Here is a 20702-nt window from a genome sequence, read left to right on the forward strand (position 1 = left end):
CACAAAGACCTCGTGCTTTTCCCCATCATCTCAGTGATAAACACCCACGCAAGAAGTTTACTTGCAAAAAATACATGCAAAATTTCTGAATGCCCCAGGGTCCAACAGCAAGCAGAAAAACACAAAATAAAATACGATGGAGTACTGTCCCTGCCTCCTCATTTTAGCTATCATTTTGGCACATGCCAGAACATCACCCGAGGTAAAACATCACCAGGTAATGAACAGGGATTTGCATGCAATTCCAGCAGTGGGCATGACCACAGGCACCGCTCAGCACAAGTTTTTCCTTCTCAGGGTCTTCACAAAACCCATCTTTGCACACCAGCTTCACAGTAAATGGCCGCAACATTTAATGCTATTTGTACTTTTAATTGGATTATCAACTGACATGACATAATCACGGATGTTTCTGCACAAAAACATGTTTATTACATTGATGCAGAACTGACTCAGAGCACAAGAATGCTTTGAGGTTTCTGTGCTTGATCAGCAGATTCAAATCCCTTGTTGCCAGACTGGCAGAAGTTGCTGGCCGGTCCCTTCCCAAGAGACAAGCTTTGACTCTCTCTTCCGACAGCAGTACCTAGTCATGTACCAATTAGATGCGCATCCTTTCAAACAACGGCTTTGCAAACACCCAAGGAGAGTATCTTTGGATCTTACAATCCTCCCATTCCACAAGTCAGGCTTTTCAAAACATCAGCAAAGATATTCTTATTTTTCCTCTCATGTACAAAAAACCTCCAAAACATACACTGAAGAAAAGCTGAAACAAAGATGGAACTGCAAAGTACAAGGGAAAACTATTTTTTAAATGTCTTCAAATGGTCTTATTTGTATGTACAACAATACTCTCGTGTTCTTTCATGCACTTTAGGTCTACCTCTGCTCACTTTAAGATCAAGCTGGCATTTTTGCCAACAATTCATTAAAAGCCTGCTCTCTGCCACCCCTCTCCCTCCCCACCTGCAGGCAAGCAGGGAGCCGGGCCTCACAAGACTACTGTGGCGTGGGTGTTATTGGCTGTCTGTTTTGGCAGCCACTCCTCCTTTCTTCCAGCTCTGTTTTGAAACACAATCTAAATTAAAAAAAAAAAAAAAGGCATTTCTGTTCTCCATACTCACATCAGTGCTCCTGCCGCTGCAGCGTAAAGCACGGCTGCAAAAGGAGTAGCACCGTGCAGGTTGGTCCACATAGCCCATATGTCCAGGAAAGAAACAACTCATATTCTGAGAAAAGGGTACGTACTTCAGGAAGGCAGGGGGGGCAAAGGAAGGCAAAAAGCAAAAATGAGAAAGAAGAGGGCCAAGAGGACTTTGCGAACTGCCTCACTTCAACAGGAGGAGCAGAGGGAAGAGAAAAATGCCTCTCCAGACCCGTCTCCCTCCCACATTTAATAGCATTAGGATCTAACGTGTAATTTGGACTAAAGACTAATTCTTTCCTGCGGTTTGATGGATGTTAGCGTCCTTTTTTCTCCTTTCTTCTTTAACAATGTATTACATAACATTCTGATACAGTAATTACCATCTCATGTCATAGCAATTTTATTAAGAGCTTATACTTACAAATACCCATTTGGAAAGGATTTCAGGACTTTTTTTATAATTTTCTCTGAACTAGGCTTGCTGAAGCACTGGCAACATGGTCTGATGCTGCCTAATGCAGCTTCCAGTAACAAAGCGTCTCTACACAAACATCTGTCGCGAGCCCTAAGAGTCAGGCATGGATTCTTCTTGCGTTTAGTCTCAAAGACTTGTAAACAAGTTACTTTTAGCACACAATTTTGTGATAAAACACTGGTAACACAGCCCTATTGGGTTCCTGTACCTGTTAGGGTTCCAATTCCAGAAGCAATGCCAAGAGAGAGAAATTCCTTTATACCAGGTAATGGAAAAATTGTTAACTATTCTGCAGTTAGTGTTTGCTCGTTAATATGGTATCACCTTGCCAGGCAAGACTTGGTACCATGAGGTATTTTTCCGTATAAAATTGCTAATGCCATCAGGATTGTCCAAATGGGATCATCATCATTAAAAAGATTACATGGTAAGGAAAGTGATTACAACAACGTCTGAGTGGAAGGATTACTAATCACAAGTAGAATCCTGGTACAAATCTCATTCTCCGTATACAAGAAAGGACACAAAACCTTTTAAACGTTATTTATATACATTTATGGCTTTATACAACAAACTGTCAGGGATTGTTCTTGTGTGTCTGTAGAGGTACATCAGGCACTTTTTCTGAAAATATCCACGTATGAATTTTAATTCTGCAATGTGACTAAGTCGGAGCGGTGAAGTCTTGAAGAGCTGTCATACCACTCGCAAGTAGAACTAGCAGTATGTACATGTCAATCTCTCACAATATTGCTGGTTTGTGGAACACCCTCAAAAAAGGAGGCCAGTTTTAATGCCAAGTAATTTGCTTTTTGCTTGCATAAACCATGCTGCATTTTACATTATGATTACCAAAATAATAATAATAATAATGAGAATACCTTATTTAAAATCAGTCATAAATTAAGGATCCTAGCAATTTCATAATGAAAATAGGAATCTCAAATCAGTAAAAAAATAAAAAAGTACTAACATACATCCAGTGGTTTAACAAGTGCAAATTTTATACTGTTTTATAATTGGTCCAATTTGAACTTCTCTTCTTAGGGATGCTCTGTTGACTTAAGCCAATAATAAGCAATATGACTTTTGCTTATAAGTGTAGGTAAATTGTCAGCTTATCAAAGCAGAGCTTTCCAATTAATGCATCTACTACCTAAACGTATATCATATAGCTATATTATGGAAACAATACATCTTTATATTTAAAATATCTGAACAGCTCTATAATACAATAAACTTTTAATAACAGTACAAACCAGAGAAAAGTCAAAAACAAGGCTGCATAGGTAAGATCATCTGCACAATTCACAAACCAATCATTTACAACAATTCTGACAAACTAAGTTACTCCAGAAACTCGGCACTTTTACTGAAAAAGGATTTATTATTAGAGGTCACATAATGTTTGTTTTCAAGGCAGACAACATGCCCCTTCACCAGACTTCACAGTATTCTAGAATTACATTTGCAAAATATTAGAATGGCATCATAAAAAAAAAAAGAGACTACATAGCCCAAACCTCTGATTACCTGCAACTGCTTTCTCACAATAATTAAAAGGGGCTGCCTACAGACTGTTGTAATTAAGGAACGGCTACATTTATGTTATTCATAGTTATAAAAGGAAATGAAGAAAATATCTGTGTTCGAGAAGTTATACAGTAGCAGTAAATAATAAAAAGGAGGTATATTGTTAAATGTAGCATGTTCAGCTGCAACCCCTATAGCACTATAGCATTAACTACTGCTTTCTTTGCATGCAGAGGTGAGCAACAACTACTTTGGCCTATGTATATCAGTGCCTGTTTGGGAGTAAATATTTTTGCACATGCAGCAGAAAGAAGGATCTTCAGAAACCCACACAAGCCCTCTGCTTGCTCCACTGCCAGGATTTACCATCACGTTTCAGAGACTACAAATTTGATGACGAAGATTCTACTAGAGAAATTTGTCTGTAAAAGCAGACCGCTTCATTGGGGCTTCAGCACCAAGAATGTTTCATTTTGCTCAAGAGAAGTTCAAAGACCGATTTCACGCTGGGGGGGATCCTGTATCCAGGACAGCTTAACATCAGCTTCTGGAACTGTTGACAACTGTAATAGGATATCTAAAAAAGTAGAACCAGCTGTAATTAGTAGCGATTTAAGCCCAACAGGGAGCTAAATGCTAGCACACCAATAAATACATTGCAGAGCCTTAGGAAAGTCATAATAGGATCATTAAATATATGGTTTGATACTAAACTTCATTTTCTTGGCACATCCCATTTGTTTTTCCACCATATGCCATCACTACAGGGAAGATATGTTTCAATTAGAACATTTTTCCGGTTGTGGGCTACTTAGACAACACAAAAATCAGTGAAAAATATTTATTTCTCCCCTTCTTTACCACAGCCAGTCCTAGCGTAAAAACTGCTCCTCCTGTCAGCGCACAAACAAGCTCCAAAGGATTCCCATAACACAAATGATGTGTAGCAACCAGTGAAAACACAGGTGAGGCCCATTATCCACACATCCATGAAAACTGCATCATGCAATTACAAAAAAAAATGATCAGAAAACATTTAATCCAAGACCCAATCCTGAAAATGCTCAGGTAGCTGTCAGTGGGCCTGCTCCAACAAGAGCAGGTTTTTCCACAGGAACAAGGCCTCTGTCATAAATGCTCTCGCCTACGCTAAAGCTCATGTATTTGTATAACTTCGCCACTTACTTTATCCTTCTTATTTATGAAGAAAGTAACGTTTTGCCCTGTAATAAGGGGTCACAAAAGTTTTAGCCTCCCACTCAAAACTAGCACTTTTGCCTCTTCAAACATACTGCATTACAACAGAAACACTGACAGGCCCTAAAACTAGTGCTAATTGAGACAAATGGCAATTTTGTCATTCATTTTTCTAAAATCATGGATTTTCTCCAAAAGGTCATGCTCTTGAGTGGACAAACATTATGAGACCTCCATGAAATAAATATAAATGTGAAGCATTGTACAAGCATCTAACAATGAATACTTAACACTTTGTGGTAGTCAAGAGTTAAAATGATAGTAGAAGCAGATGACATTTCTAAAAATGCATATATAAAACCGATTAAATATTTCCTAAACATAAAGTTGTCTATATTTATACATCACACAAAAAAAAAGGGACAGAAATACTTTATATTCAAGATACTTATTAAGCTTTTCCTTTATTAGCACTCCCCAGTGCTAGGGAAAATTATAAAACATGTACTTAATCCAGTTAAAATACTGTACAAAATGAAGAGGTTACGAATGCTGCCAGATCTCAGATTTTTTTTTAAGTTTTCTACGTAACAAAAGTAGACTTTAATTATAAGAAAAATACCTTGGAAAATATTCCAAAAATTATCTTAAGTCCAACAACAAAATCATTAGTCTGACAATGAAATCCAGAAATATTCTTGCATAAATTTACATGAATACAGGTAACTTATCAAATGGCATTTAATCTACTGTTTTCTCTGAATAGTCAGTGAGTTTAGTAGGACAATATTTAACAGGCTATTCTGTTCCCATATGAAATGTGTGGCAATTTTGAGTAAAATATTGCAGTTCATACTGCTGCAAGGCAAGTCCACAGTTATTTAAATTCATAAGAACACAGGTAACATCAACGAAGGTTAAACTTACTCAGGGCATGAGATCATCACAGTATTCTTACAAAAGTTTATAAACTTTTCTTGGACCAAAACAGATAGTCTTAAAAAACAATTCTTCTTCTACAGATCATACTGTACAAAACCGAAAGCACGTCATGATGTAAATAAGAGTCTTTGCTGTGATTATATGGTGTAGTGAATTTGGCACTTCAGAGTAATGAAATTTCCAATGGCACAGTTCTTATCTACAGCAGCACATAACCTGCAAACTTTGGGCAAACATCCTGTACAGGAAAATATTCTGTCTGCTGCCAACTCCGACAAAAGGAAGAAAAAAAAAGACCCCCCCCTTCAAATAAGCTAGTGCATGCACACAGCTTTGTCAAGAAAATTAAAAAGGAAGGTGAAGGACATCTTTGTACTGCTTTTCTCAGTTCCTGCTGTCAGACAAGTCTGGAGAATTTAACCGTAGCCTAAGAAGAAAAAAAAAAATAAAACAACAAAAAGAACAAATTAACATTTACACCAAGAGATTAAATCTATTCAAATATGCTCAAACTAGCTTTAAGATAAGTTAAATGTGAAAAAAAAAAAAATGTACTCATTAATTGCTAGTTACCAGCAAGGTTTTGTTTAAAATATCAAAGGGAAAACATTAGTGCTCCACATGAAGTTACAGAAAAGTACATGGCAAGCCCAATGCACCAGTGCAAACTTGATTTACAAACTAATAAGGGATTGGAAAGTGACTGACTGTAATAGAGGCACCTGACATGCCAACACAGAAGACCACCCAGATTTTAAGCATTTTGACATCTCTTTTCCCTTTAGTTGTTTTTCAGAGTTATTACAAAAAGCACAGCTTACCTCCTACTACATCCTAGCCTGACACCCAACTGTGTGTGGTTGTCTTTACGCTGTGCTGAAAACTTTGGTTAGGCAATACACTGTCAAAGTTAAAATCTAATGTTTCTCCATCCATGAGGTCATTGCGGATAATCGACTCCATGTCACAGTCCAACCGTTCAATTAACATGTCATCTAAGTCACTGGGAAGCTTCTCCTGGTGGAGGGAAACAATTCCCACCCTTCCGTAGCCATTGCAACTGTTAACAGGGGCGTACGGGTTCATAGCATTCATCTGCATCGGGTGACCCAGAGGCACTTGTAACGAAGTCTTCACTGTTGACAAGCGATTTAGACCTGAAGTATGTGACACGGTGTTCACTGTGTGTGACAAGGCACGACCATTAACTGCAGGTGTTGGCTGGCTATGTCCTTGGTGAGGCCGGGCATTAGGGTTCATCATTTTGTTGTGGGGCGGTTGACTGCCATAAGTTGGCATCACCGAGTTAGCCACCATCAGCACACTTTGGCCCAGCACCCTGCCGCCAGCCTGGGTAACACCAGTGTCTACTGATGCCAAGATATCATTGTGAGGTGGAGAATCGGAAGTCAGCAACTCCTTCAGAAGTCCTGCGGGACAGTTATATTGGCTCATCGATCCATAGCTTGACTTACTGTCTTGAAGAGTCTGCATAGGAATCTGTGGCAAAGAGTTCATGCTAGCTTGAGCATACGTAAACTTCCTGTAGTCTGGATTTGGTGAACCTATACTTGTGGTCGAGGATGCGAATGAGTAACCTGGTGTTTGCTGCATCAGGGTAGCAGATGAAGACTGGGTCGACACAGTCATCGATGTATTCGGTGACAGGAGATTAAGGTTATCCAAAAGATTTTCCATGTTCTCGGAATTACTCATCTCTGAAAGGCTGGGTAGAGTAGAAGTCATTTTGGTGGCTGATGATGGGTATACCATGGAGTGTACATCCCCATCTCCAAGATCGTCTTGCTCTGGCAAAATAGGAGAAAGTCTTCCACTGATCGTACTAGCATTAGAGCTAGTTCTGGGTCGAAATGTACTCCAGTTATCAAAGTCATCGTTACTGTGAGAGCTGGGGCTTGCAGGCCACTTTGAGAACTGCGATCCGGGGCTGTCACCATTTCCCTCTTGACCAGACTGAAGGGATGCTTTTTTCTTGGCAGCTCTGCCTCTGCTTTTGGCAAACTTGCTGTTGTTATCCATGGATGCCGCTCGCCTCCTAGGAGATTTGCCACTCTTTCCTCCTTCAGGATTGAGCATCCACCAGGAACTCTTCCCTGTTCCCTCATTCTGCACTCTGATGAACTTGCTGTGCAGAGACAGGTTGTGACGGATTGAATTCTGAAAAATAAAATAAGGTGTAAGAAATGGAGAAAATATGCTTGTTTTATGGCATACTAATATTCACCTTTGCAAACATTTTTGTTCGAAAGCATGGGGTCATCATGAAATGGGAAAACAGGTCAGTCTGGAAACATCTTTTATCAGCTCACCATCCAGAACTGGATGAAACAAGTTAGCAGAGAGTTGCCGCATCAGTTCTTCTGTCATATGGCCCAATCATATCTGATATTATAAAAAGTTAAATAAAATACTGAAGGAGCTGTTTTGAAATACACATTCCTCATAAAAGAGACAAAATATACCAGAAGACCAAGATGACAACTGATGATCTCATTATCAGCTTCACAGGAATGCTAGATCCTATTGTATGGTACTTATAATGGCATCTCATCATGCACATTCCTAAACCCTGCAAACATGCCAGCCTGTGAGTGTTGCCACACAGCATTAGTGAGGTTTATGTTACTTGTGTTGTGTGAGAAAACACATACAGAAAGCCACTTCAGGATTAAGCTCTAATTTTTACAAATAAACATCACAAATTGCCTAAGAAATCACAAGGGAGAAAGGCAAACAGCATAGACAAAATTGCATTTAAACCCTCAATCATAAAACCATCTTTCTCTTTCAAAACCAATATTTTAATATACAAAATGGACTCTTCTAATACCTGAGAGCACAAGCTATCTTGAGCCAAGATTGACCAGAGGTACTGAAGTTTTTCATTATCTCCTCAGCCACAAGTAATGTTTCATGTTTTATTCTTAAATATAACCAAACAAACAAAAAATCACAAACAAACGAAAAAGAGAGAAAAAAAAAAAATGTCCAAAAATCCTAAGCCTAAGCCCCCAGGTTGACCTGTTAACAAGAGTCTACCCTTCACATTACCAAGCTGTAGATAAACATATTTTTCCTTGTGTAATTTTCTGCTGAGTGCATGTAAAGAACATTATATCAACAGAAAAGCTGTCCTATATTTTTACATTATTGCTAAAATGCCACAAGTTGAAAGAGTGCTGAAATAGCCAGCCATAGACATTGGTAAGAGGGTGGGACAGTAGCACAAACTACATTAGGACCCATAGTCTGCGCTAGGACCGCAATTCACACACAACATGTAGAAGGGAACCACGAAACAACATACGAAATGGGTAAACCAGAAATTAGACCTCAATGGTAGGTAAATCACTGATGCAGCAGCTGCCTTCCATTCATAGTCATTTTTAGCAGGTTGTCTAAAGAAAAATTTCGGGGAGCAAAAGTAGAAAGACTGTTTCTAGAAAGCAATAGTAAGGCTGGCCTTGACCAGCAGGCCAGGAGGACAATTGTCTCAAAACACTATAGGGCTGCCAGATCTACAAAAACCCTGTTCTGTCTTTCCTGTTTTCCTATCTTGTTCCTCCCATCTACCTTCTCTAAGTTTTCGACCTGACCCCCAAGGACCACTACAGCACCAAACCAAGAGGACGATGGAGCTTTGCATGCTTTGTGAGGCAAACCAGAGGACGAGCGACACAGACACTGCACTGGTGTCTGACTGCTTTTGCTGTATTTCCCAACCCTGAGTGCTGCCTGTGACAGCAGAATCTCCAGAAATGTCTTCCTTCACCTTCTCTACCTGTCCTCCTGCATACATCTGCTTTCTCAAAGATGCACATCTTTCCCCATTGCCTATATATCCAGCTAACAGAAGAAAAGGAGCAAAGACTATAAGGGGGCATGCCAGGTGAAAATGGTCAACTCATGGGGCCTGGCTCAAATCAGAGACATAGGCTCAAATTCCCTGCAAGGGCCATGACACATCGTGGACCATGGAAAGCCAATGGCCAAAGCAGGCCTGGCCACCTGCAGAGGTGCACAGGAATGCTCAGTTACTCTTGGGGTCAAAGAGGAGACCTCCAGCAGATGAGGGCATCAAGGAGATGTTAAAGTCCTGTAGTCCTTACAGACAGCAGGGTCCTGAGACTATCCCCCCAACGAGTGCAGCTTCACCCCAAACAGGGACATGTGGTGCTCTTTGACCTCAGAAGACAGCAAAACATGGCCTCATGACTGCTCACTGTTCAACTAGCATAGCACAGAGTCAAACCACGTGCCTAACCTCAGAGGCCTTTCCACCTTCTCCTTCCCCTCCGAAGAACCATTTTTAACAAATTATCCCAGTCAAAGAAACACTAGCGAAAATTCAAGAATTTATTCAGTTTTGAAAGAAAGACAGTCTTTCTCACCTTAACTAGTTACCGTAAGAGTGTATCTCTTCACTGCAGGTAAAGTCACAATCAAAATCTCATCCTCTATCTAGCTACAGGGTGTTAGGGAAGGCCTTGAAATTTTATTTTCAGCAGGTACAGCTAATGCATCGGGAGGGTAAGCCCAAAAATCCATCTTTGGACTTGCCCATGGACACAAAGGATAACCAAGAAGCCTCGTGAGGCCAGCCCAGCACAGCCCATTGTTTTCATTCGAGGGCCACAGTTGAATCCTCAGCTGACACAACTCCAGCTCTAGAAATGTCACAAGAAAGTTGTTCTGCACGTCTGTTGATTAGAAAGCCTCCTGTACCAGTTCATTTTTTTTTACTGTATTTTGTAAACATACCCAGTTGGCTCAGTCTTACTGTTTTCTATCAAAATAGGCATATCAAACACACAAAACATCAGGCAGAGAAAATACTGTGCTAAGGCTCAGTTCCCCCTTCCTGCAATAGAAGTGTTAAATATTTAAGAAATCACTGCTATTCCTTAGTCATCAAAAATGTTATAATCTGGTATTATTGTACTGAGGCCATCTGAGGTCACTCTCTGAGTAACAGAGCTGTCTCCTAACTCTGCCAGCAGTGAAAAAAAAATTTTCCTAACAGGAAAAGGTTTGCGGCCCAGAGCTTGTTACATAAATTCCTGTTTTTCACGCAGCCAGCAGGACATTAAAGAAGCTATGATTTACTAACTTGGAAAAAGTGTTGAAGAGGTAAATCTTGTGAAAATATGCACTGCTGTTAATGATGTTGTGTCTACAAATCTTTGCCAGACGCAAACATGACCTGATAAAAAAGTATAGTTTCAGCAGAGGATCTTGGCAGCCAGAGGAGCAGCGCGGCTGTCAGCGATCAGCTGCGAGATGCCTCCAGCCACGGCTTTCGGCGGGACTTCGGAGCAAAGCCTCCCAAAACCTGGCCTGAATGACGCAAAAAGCAAGTAGCCGCGTTTTGAAGCAGGTTTCCATGCTATGGCAATGCTTGCCAGATCACTCTGAGAGCATCCCCGCTGGAATTTTACCCAAACCTTGCCAGGTCGGCAGCAGGGCTGCTGCCACCTGTGGGGTGTTTCCTGGGATTGAGTTTCCACCCCTGAGATAAAGTGCAGAGAAGCCTCCGCTCCTGTTTGGTCTGACTTCACGCCCTGCTTCAGCATACAGACCAAGAATTGTGGCTGTGCTTGTCACTACTCGCTGATTTAAGAGCCAAAATATGCAAAATCAGTATCTGCTAAATGCAATGTGATGAGCACGTGCTAGCTAGCCAAACATGTGAAGCCAAGAAAACTATTCATTTGAACCTACACATTTATATAATTCAGCTGCATTTCCAACATTTCCTATAGCTGAACCGCACTGCTGCAAGAATGCCCTGCTTGCTGCTCTTGTAAGCAACAAAAACACTCAAACTGCTTTACACTTTTGAACAATTAAAGAAATAAATGTCTCAGCCATTTAATCCCTGGGTGCAAGTAGCCCTGCTGATATCTAATACTGCATTTAAACCCAAGCGATACACTAAAACATGCAACTTAAGTTTAACTTGACTAACTGATGAAAAAAATCATACCCCTATTACAATTAAACTTGAAGTATTTAATTATTTTTTCAGTAAATTGTTTTGATGTTTTACAAAAGACAAACACCCCAAAACACAATTGCTTTGTTAAATCTGACGACATTTTAGGTCTGTACTCACTGAAGAGAGACCATACAGGCATGGTCCTTCACCCCGGTCCCTGGAGCATGCAAGGGAGAGAGAAGCTGAGCAGAACTCCTGCTGCAGAGTTCCTGTTTAATCCCACCACAAAACCTTCCAACCGGAATTTAACTGGATCTGTGGGTACCCAGGATGTTGCAAGACTCAAACCTTGGAAAAACACCTATGAGTGCCCATGGTGTCTCCTGCCCTCATACCCTCACGCACCTGTTCAACAACCACAGTGCTGTGGCAGCCACCAAAAGGGAGAGCAAGGAATGGATGAGACAGTGGATGCATTTTACAAAAGCAAGTGGATTTGCTATCCAGGTGCATATGCTGATGGTATCACAATAAAGCGTGCCATGGTATCTCAGGAAAGAGATTCACCAGTAACTAAGGTAGAAGGAGTTGGCCTCTGGAGGTGAATGTAGCCCTAATAAAGAGGGAGGCCATTAAAGCAAGACTGCTTGCACCATACACAGATCAACATTGTTATTAAAGTTAATAGTCTAATGAGTGACTACGAATTTTTCTTTCAGAGGACTTCTCAGCAGTCCATTGCTTCCTACACCTCATCCAGGAGGACAGTTTATACATGTTGCTAGTCAGCTTGCACTACCATCAGCTGAAATAGCTGCAAATACAGATTGGGGAACAGTGTTAGACTGTTGTTCTCAGATCTCTCCAAACAAAGTCTGAAACAGACTGAGAAGTTGGAGAGAAACTTTCAGGGAATATGACACTCAAGACTACTTTCGCCATGACCCTCTAAGATAACTGCAATAGGAACATGCCTGCCAAGAAAATCAGGGTCAGTTACTGGTAGAAGTTGAGAGACCCACCAGCTAACATCACTGCTGAGAGGCGTCTGCCATCATCACTGGTGGCTGGCACCAGGCATGTTAGCACGTCACATTACTGGCAGCTTACAGGAGGACAAAGAACTAGCATAGTCCCTCTGTGGAGAGAGCATCAAAGCAAAAGCTTTGCAGCAAAGAAGGAAAAACACTAGGATTTCCATATGCTGTTAAAGAGGACATCAGACCTGCCTCTCAAGGTCTGTGTATGGGGACTCCACAGCAGGTCCAGATGTTCAAATCACCATTCTCTTGGAGCCTTAGTGGCAAGCACCATTCTAAAAAGAAGTTATGAAGAAAAAAAAGAAGTATGCAAAGGACAAGAAGTCAACCACCACACTTATCCAGGGTTCCTTCAGCATTAGCAGCCAGATGGCAGCAGCTGGGGATAACCATGGCAAGTGGCACCACAGAGCATTTGTCCAAAGCTGAGGTAGACCACACTCAGTCAAACAAGCAGGTCTGCTGGGAAGTTACACTGCTTGTACCCACTTTGCTGTGGTTTCCAACCATCCCATCAAGTTTGCAGGGGCAGGGAGAGGAGGCTAAGGAGGAAAGAGAATATTGGTAATTCCAGATGTAGCAGAATTCCCTTTGGTACAACTGTCTGATGTAAGGCAATCTTGTTTGTCTCATCTAATGACTTTGAGATACAAGTTCAGATGCAGATGCTGCACATGCAGCTTGGGGTTACCTCAGAGCTAAGTGTTGGTCACCCAAAAGTGTTTGTCATCAGCACACTTGTTCATGAAACAGCCTTAGCCACATTTCTCTCTCAAAAGGGTTCCTGGTACTGCAACACTCACCAACACAACCACATATCTGGGTGTAGCTTCAGAGGTTTCAAATGCTAATGAAACAGCTATCTTTGCCATCCAACTGTAGCATTCAGCTACAGTTCAGAAACCTTCTCGGTTGTCACATAAGAGCATGGACGAAAAGCACGTCACATAGCCTCAGGTCAAAGAGTCATATTTAGAAGATGCTGGCAATTGGCCACCTGCAGCTGCGTGAAGGTGGAAGGGCAGGATTTCCTCCCAAACAGGTCATGTTTTTTTGGGTCCTTTGTTCTTGGGGAGGGGGTGGGATGTGTGATTTTGTTTGACTCCATTTTTGTCCTGTGCTGTTACATGGTTAAGAAGTGTCAGCTGGAAAAAATGCAGGAACGCTTCAGTCTTACTAGAGGGACTTCGCACTGTTTCTCTGTGCTTTTCGTTGCAGATGGTGACATAGCAAGAGTCTTTCCCACCACTCATGAAACACCACCTTCAAACATGGAGATACTTTCATAGGAGGATTCATTTTGTAAGATTTCAGTAATGCATCCCTTGTTCCATGCAAGAAAATATAATAATGGGACAGACTGTACGTTGCTATACATGGTTGCTATACATGTCTCTCCTGCACAGAAAGGGGTCTCCTGTGACCACATGTCAATGGCATTAATCTATGTCCTGCACATTCTGCAGTTAAGTCTGTAGATTTACAGTCTCCTACACTTTCTTCTCACAGCTGTAGAAGACTGAAAAAACTTTGGACACCAAAGGGGTTTGGCCATGCTCCCGGTTGCATCCTGTTGCCACACGTGGCAGAAGGGACTGGATGGGATTTCACAACAACTGCAGCGTTCTCCTCTGGAACATGGTATGTAGTAACAGAAAATACATGCACAGCTCCAGACACTGATGTTTAAAGCACTCGGACATGTCAGAACTGGCAACTCTACTGACAGGTATTTGACTAATTCCCAACTGCTATCCCCAGATACCCTCATCTTCACTTGGGCAGACTACTTAGAAGCACTTTTCCATAATGTCAGTTTGGGCATTTCTAATAAGATGATAACACCTGCCTACTTTCCCTACCCAGGCGTTTAGAAAGAATGAACGTAGAAAGCCCGAACATGGTAAAGCATAATATGAGAAGTATATAAACAGGGCAAACACACACCTGGATACCGTTCCACATGTGGTGACCCCAACCAAAACTCTTTATGACCACCCTTACGCATTCTGTACCTCCAAGAGCCACAAGCAGGTTAATGATCACCTACATCAGTGCCAGTACTCTGTCTTATAACCACATTTATTTCTATAACCACAACACAGGCATGATATAATATCAACACAGCATATAACAAATATATAAACATTTGCTAGCACTTCAAAGCCAAGGAAACTAAGTGACACTGATTAGGAAAAACAGCAGCGCCCAATTAATAAAGCAGAGGTCAGGGATATAATTAGTGTATTTCAAAACAGTCCCACAGAAAATAGGCCATCGCATGTACAAGGAAAATATATCTTTTGTTCAAGAAAGGTAAGATAGAGGACACCTGCAGATACATCAATCCCACACTCAATGACACTGCAGCCAAGAGTAGCACCACGTACCACTGCTAATGTGAGCTTAAAGGGATTAAAACCATTAAAATTATCCATAGTGCGCTAAGCTGTGAGGAAGGCTGCCACGACACGCGGCGAGCAGGTAGCCCTGTCACTGCTATTCACTGCAGGCTCCAGCACAGCGACCAGGAATGCAGCTGTGGAGTGGACGCAGGACCACAGCGGTGGTCATGGTTTGAGGCAAAGCTGCCCTTGGATGTAGAGCACGAGCAGGTTATTGCAAGGAAAGCGTGAATAACAATTATAAGCAAAGCTGATTAAAATAAATAAAAATTTGGAGTAATAAAGTAGCGGTTCATCCATACAATGCCAGAATGACTAATAGCTAAAAATTTTATTCTGCTGATTATAGTAAAGAGAGACTAAGGGGTATTTATTTTTTCCAGCCAGTGGGAATAATTACGATCAGTAGGACGAAAAATGTTAATCACTCGTTTCCTGTTTAACAGACAGCCTGTTTCACCTCTGCCACTCTCCATGGTTACACCCAATTCATCACAAAGACTACAGCACTGTTTATAGAAAGCTTCCCCCTTCTTTTCCTTTCTAAAACTAAGCTGCCTTATGTTGACATTCCTTAGCTCTAGGGAAGAAGTACAAATGTGTATACCTGGTAAATATATCAATACTAATTAGACCAGCAGATAATCTTAAAAGTAGCACTAGAAACACATTCTCATCGATAAGAAACAACAAGGTGAGAAATACACCAAAGTCTCAGCGTAAACCACAGAGGTGAGAAATATCATAGTCCAAAAACAGGGCTTATTTCCTGCAGTGGCCTTTGTGGACAGGTAGAGAGAACTTCCAAGAAAGAAAAAAAAATCAGATACGATTAGACCAAAAGCTTTAATAGGATAAGTGAAACAACTGGAAAGATCCCTGCCTGACGATTCACATCAATTTTACATGCTGAAAGCCCTGCATAACGACCAAAGCAGGCATTTGCCACTTGCCTAGGTAAAGGCACAAGCAGACCTAACCCTAAATGTCTGGTTTCAGTCAGATGCTTTACTATGGAGCCACACATCTTCATCTTCATGGATCAAGACTATTTGTTTTCACAAAATTGCTGATAACCTAAAGGGTTAGAATGATTTGCATGAACTGATGGATTTACAAGCCTCCAACAACAGCAGAAAATAAGTTAAAACTGAGGCTGGTAAAGCAAAGCAGGAGGCACTGGAGACCTGGGCTAAGTCTACAACACTTGCCCCCTTCTCTGTGTTGCCCAAGGGCCAGCTGTGGCTGGAGAGGCTCCAGGACTCATGTCACCCGCAACAACACCCACTGCCCAGGCCTCCCCTTGTGGACAAAGAGAAGGAGCAGCTGCCACTTTGCAGCCACAAATCCACAGAGGCAGCCAATCGCACCTGCAGCACCGTACCCATGGGTCCTACAACGCACAAAATACCTGAGAAGGGCAGCAGAGATATTTGCTTGTTTGCAGAAAAGCCACCAAGCCTGTCTCTGTTTCTTACCTCAAGGAGCAACATACCATGGGGAACGTACAGATGCAATAATGTAAAAAGTTGGGTTGACTGAATCTTTGTGCAGATTAAAAAACATAAATACATACATCTACTTATTACGCTTGTAGCACCATAGCAGAGCAGAGGGAGCCTTTTCCTTTAGTAAGCAAAGGGGACAAATTCTCCGGACATGGGTGTCACTTAATACTAGTTTTTCAGAAACAGAGTCAATGAAAGCAGCAAGCTTCCTTTGCAGCAGGGTTAGCTGTGCCCCACAGGAAATCCCTGGCTGAAGGAAACTGCAAGTCTTGTAAAAAGAAGAGTAAAGCCTTCCATTTACAGGCTGAACAATATCTTACACTGCATCTCACTACGCATTTGATCTTTATTTTGACTGCAGCAAGTGCAAGGATAGGCTAGCAAAATTTTAGTATAGTCCCCACAACTACAAAAAGGAAAATAAAATAGAGTTCAGCAGGTTTGTTTGTTTGTTTGTTTTAGTGCATCTTTAGAGACTCTTTACTACATTTAGATGTAAAGATGCTGAAGGTTTCACATTTGTAAGGAAACAGTGTCAGTTTAAAAATAACAACCACCCTTTGTATTTCACCTAATGTTGTGAATATCTAATGTTGCTGTAGTAACCAAGAGAAACTGAGGAAACAAAACAGGGACATTTCTCTTTCCTTCAGTTTCTTTTGTACATTAGTACAGTCTAGCATATGAAGCCACCATTTTTACTATTTATTTTTCCTCTAGTCAATTTTCCCTGTATCTGCCTCACATACAAAAATAAAATACCATTTCTTGTTAACAAAATATTACCAGAAAACATAGACTTATTAAGTTCTTAAAATAGTTTGAACAGGACCAGATTTACGTTCTCTTTACTGCAAATCTGCAAATACACAGATAGAAGATATTGCCTTATGCAGTCAATCCCTGTTCATTTTTCCTTGTGTTCTTTCTTTCATGCTTGTTCTTTTTTCCAAAGTTACAAGCAGCATGTACCCATTTCCAATTACCCCTTTTCGTGCATCACAAAGAGGCAGCACATATCCTAGGTATTGTGTTTCTACTCAGCTGCTTTGAACACAGTTTGCCTTGGTGCTTTTTTCCCCCAGCAGAGAACCATGCCAGACCACCAGCACACTCTCTTTGGGAGAGCTCTTTCCAATTCAAGCTTGCTCTCACAGTCTAGTAGATTTTATCTAATATGATTTACTACTACAATGCCCACAAAAAACCCTCATCCAAATTTCATTATAGCTTTGAGCTATATTCCAGTGTGCATTGGCCCTTTCCACTGTCTGGCCAGTTGCAGCCACCCTCTTCCACGTCAGGTGTGGTTTATACTTCAAGGGATTTTAGTTTATTTTCTCACAAGAGGGTCTCAGGACTTGGAGGACTCACAATGGGTGGTTGCCCTGTTTATGCCAGTGTCTTCCTCTCAAACGCTGCTTTCCGTGACGCTCTCCAGGCTGCAGTTTCAAGAAACACTGGTGCTCATCAATGGGTTTTTACTACATCTGTTCAGCATTATAAAGCCACAGTCGCCCAATCTTGCAGAACATTTAGCGCCAACTCTGAACCAAGTTACTTTCAGCAGGCTATGGGAGGCAGAGTACTATTTTTCAGAGCAAGCTGGGCACAAAGAGGAGGGAAATCTCACACCAGTTTTGGAAGCATTCCTATTCTCTCACTACTGTAGGCTGTGCTCTGTACTTAACAGACCCTTACTTAGTAAATCAAAGGACTATTTGCAATCTACATACTGGCAAGTCCACATTCCCATAGAATGTCATCTGGCAACAGTGACTTAAACCATCAGCTCTGTATTTACTTACTTTCCTCCTTCCCAAACAAGAAGAGAAAAAAAGGTGAGAAAAAGCCATGTTTTTAATGACAAGAATGGAATTAACAGCGTAAAGTCCAAAAGCTCTGGTGCATAGAATTCATCATACAACCCAAACATCCTTTGTTATTAAAAACAGTAAATTATTACAATGAGGACAATAAAAAAGAAGCCACAGCATTGTGGCTACAGACCTTTTACATACACACGTGCTGCTGGAGAGGTGCAGGACCATGCTGCACACTAATTAAGACACCTCCCAGAGTGGGATGTTGTTAGGCATTTTGGGTGCTATTTTCCTTCTGCTAACTGGGTCTAATAAATGGACAGAAACAGTAACAAGGGGAGATGAGATATTCTCAAGGAGAATGGCTTTACCATGGCTCCTTCGAGCAGACCTCACCCATTCTCTCTTTACCCTGGTCAGAACCTGACACAAGGAGGCTCTGGGCATGCTGGGGACTGCCAGGTGTAACAGGTGTCCCAGGAAGGACATTGCCATCACCCTCATCAGTTCAGAGAAGAAAACACTGTTTTTGAAAGTCTTCCACCCACTGTCACTAATCCCACTAACACAAAGATCTCCTATCAACTTTCGGATCAGGCTCCCTCCTCCTGGAGGTCTCAGTCTCACTTGGTGCAAACTCCACCATTGTTGCTCCCACCCTCCCTGAATGAAAAGCTCATGGGCAACTGGGCAGCCTAAGCGTACCTGGCTAGTTATTCAGATTTAAGGAGTGTGACATCCAACTTCTCAAGCACAAAGATCTCCCATCCCTCCCATGCCTTTGCCCAAAGATGGGGAAGGCAGAGGAGCTCTCCTCTAGCTTTCCCCAGATGTGCACTAGAGCACTATGGCAAAAGTACAGCTGAGCACAGGGAGCTAAAAATGCCCTAATCAAATCAAAGGGCTGCAAAAAGAAAGTCTTAAGACACTCTGCAGGGGTTTTCTCAGTATTTGTCTCTTTCTGCCCACCTTGGTTCTTTAAAGTATCGCAGTTTGATTCTCCCTCTCGCAGATGTTCAGGCAACACAGCCCCCTGAACAGCTCTAAAGATGTACAAGCTCTTTTCCTGAGAGAACAGGCTTCCTAGGTCAGAATGGGACCTTGTTTCAAAAGTTATACTAATAAAAAATATCACAGGACACAAACTTATATCACATTAAAAACAGCAGGAATGTCAGCAGTAGGAACTGTTATTTGCAATAGCTATCAAGACACAGGAAGTTATTTATTCTGTGGATCACGTAAGGGTCTCTTTAAAAACAAGGATGAAACAGAAAAAAGCAAGCATGTTTACTGAGGCTTGTTTTCCAATATATTTATCTAGCCAAGTTTGTTTATGAAGTTCTATAATAATTTGTCGTGACTACATCTATGGGTTTAGGTCCACGGATTTGTTAAACTCCTGGCGAACTCCAGCAGACACTGCAGCCCTTGCTGCTCTTGTTTAATTCTTGGATTATTTTCAGTTTTGAAGATACTACAGGGAGTGTTTCCACATTTTCATTTTTTTCTAAAAAGAAATTAAAGTCTTCCCCTGGAAAGTCAGGTGTTTTCAAGTATTTTGTTTGTTGATTATTCATTCAGTCATAAATTACGCAGAGTATTTGGCAGGCCATGCCTTTCTCTGTTAAAATGTTTGTTTTTACTTTTTCAGTTATTGTTTAGATCCTGGCCATAACATGCTTCAGGTTGTTTTGAACAGTGAAGAGGAAATAAGCAATATTTTAACTTATATCACACTGTAACAACATTAAGTGCCTACACAGCAATATGCTGCCTATTCAATATTTTCAGCTTTCTTCCTGTCCGCTGCTGACTTACAACAGCAAGAAGATAATTCAGAATTTTACACAGCTTTGCAACCTGTAAGAACAGCTATGATTTGGCTCACAAGCGTGGTCAGAACTAAAAGCAAACCAAAAGGAGCAAGCAAGAGGATGCAAAAATAAAAAAAAAAAAAAAGAGTAGGATATAAAGTAACCATATTTGCCGAAGGTTGGTTTTGAAATCATAGGCATTGCGGGGAACACGGCTGCGATAGGCACCATTGCCTCCAGTCACCCTGACACTAAGGCAGAGAGTTAGAAAAGAGGCTTTGAACTAATGCCAGCCCCACCGCCCGTCAGGACCATGGTCTGCCCTGGACATGATTACACTTCTGGATTAGAAAAAAGAGAGACATCATTCCAAAAGTCACACATATTCATGCAAAACAGTCTCTGTGCCAAAGCAGAAATTACAGAACTACATTTCAGGAACTTCTCAAGGCTTTTTTTCTGTAGGGTTAAATCGGACATTATCTTTCAAGCATTCAGTTCTCATGTAGCAGGATTTCCGCCTCTCCTCCGTTAGAGAAGTCTCAGGAATCCAAATAAATAAGAGGGAAGAAAAATGGTTGTTCCATTACATGTTTTCCTTTGGCCATCTTTGTGAAAAATATATCTTCAAATTATGAGTTTTGACATAACATCATATTCATGCCTCAAGCCCCCCAAGCACACAGGCTCAAAAAAACAACTCTTTCTATTCTCAAAAGGCAGAGTGAATGACCCTATCTAAAACCACCGTATTTTTGATCCTCCTAACATGAACTTTGAAAGATCTCATTTTCTAGAAAAATACAGACTTCTCACTCAAAAATAAAAGTGTTTGGCAAGATAACTCCCTCTC

The 20702-nt window shown here is 41.2% G+C and overlaps 1 protein-coding gene across 1 annotated transcript in view; it reads right to left on the reverse strand.

Annotated features, from left to right (window-relative positions):
* Positions 1-1534: 1534 nt before the first annotated feature.
* Positions 1535-20702, reverse strand: part of FOXO1 (forkhead box O1) — a 67711-nt gene continuing 48543 nt past the window's right edge. The window contains exons 2-3 of the mRNA XM_065862744.2: positions 6119-7475; positions 1535-5724 (exon numbers count right to left, since the gene is read on the reverse strand). Of these exons, the coding sequence (XP_065718816.1) occupies positions 6132-7475 (1344 nt within the window). The 3' untranslated portion in view covers positions 1535-5724; positions 6119-6131. The remainder of the gene's footprint in view (positions 5725-6118; positions 7476-20702) is intronic.

This window comes from Patagioenas fasciata, chromosome 1, assembly GCF_037038585.1.
Source record: "Patagioenas fasciata isolate bPatFas1 chromosome 1, bPatFas1.hap1, whole genome shotgun sequence".
Classification (NCBI taxonomy): domain Eukaryota; kingdom Metazoa; phylum Chordata; class Aves; order Columbiformes; family Columbidae; genus Patagioenas; species Patagioenas fasciata.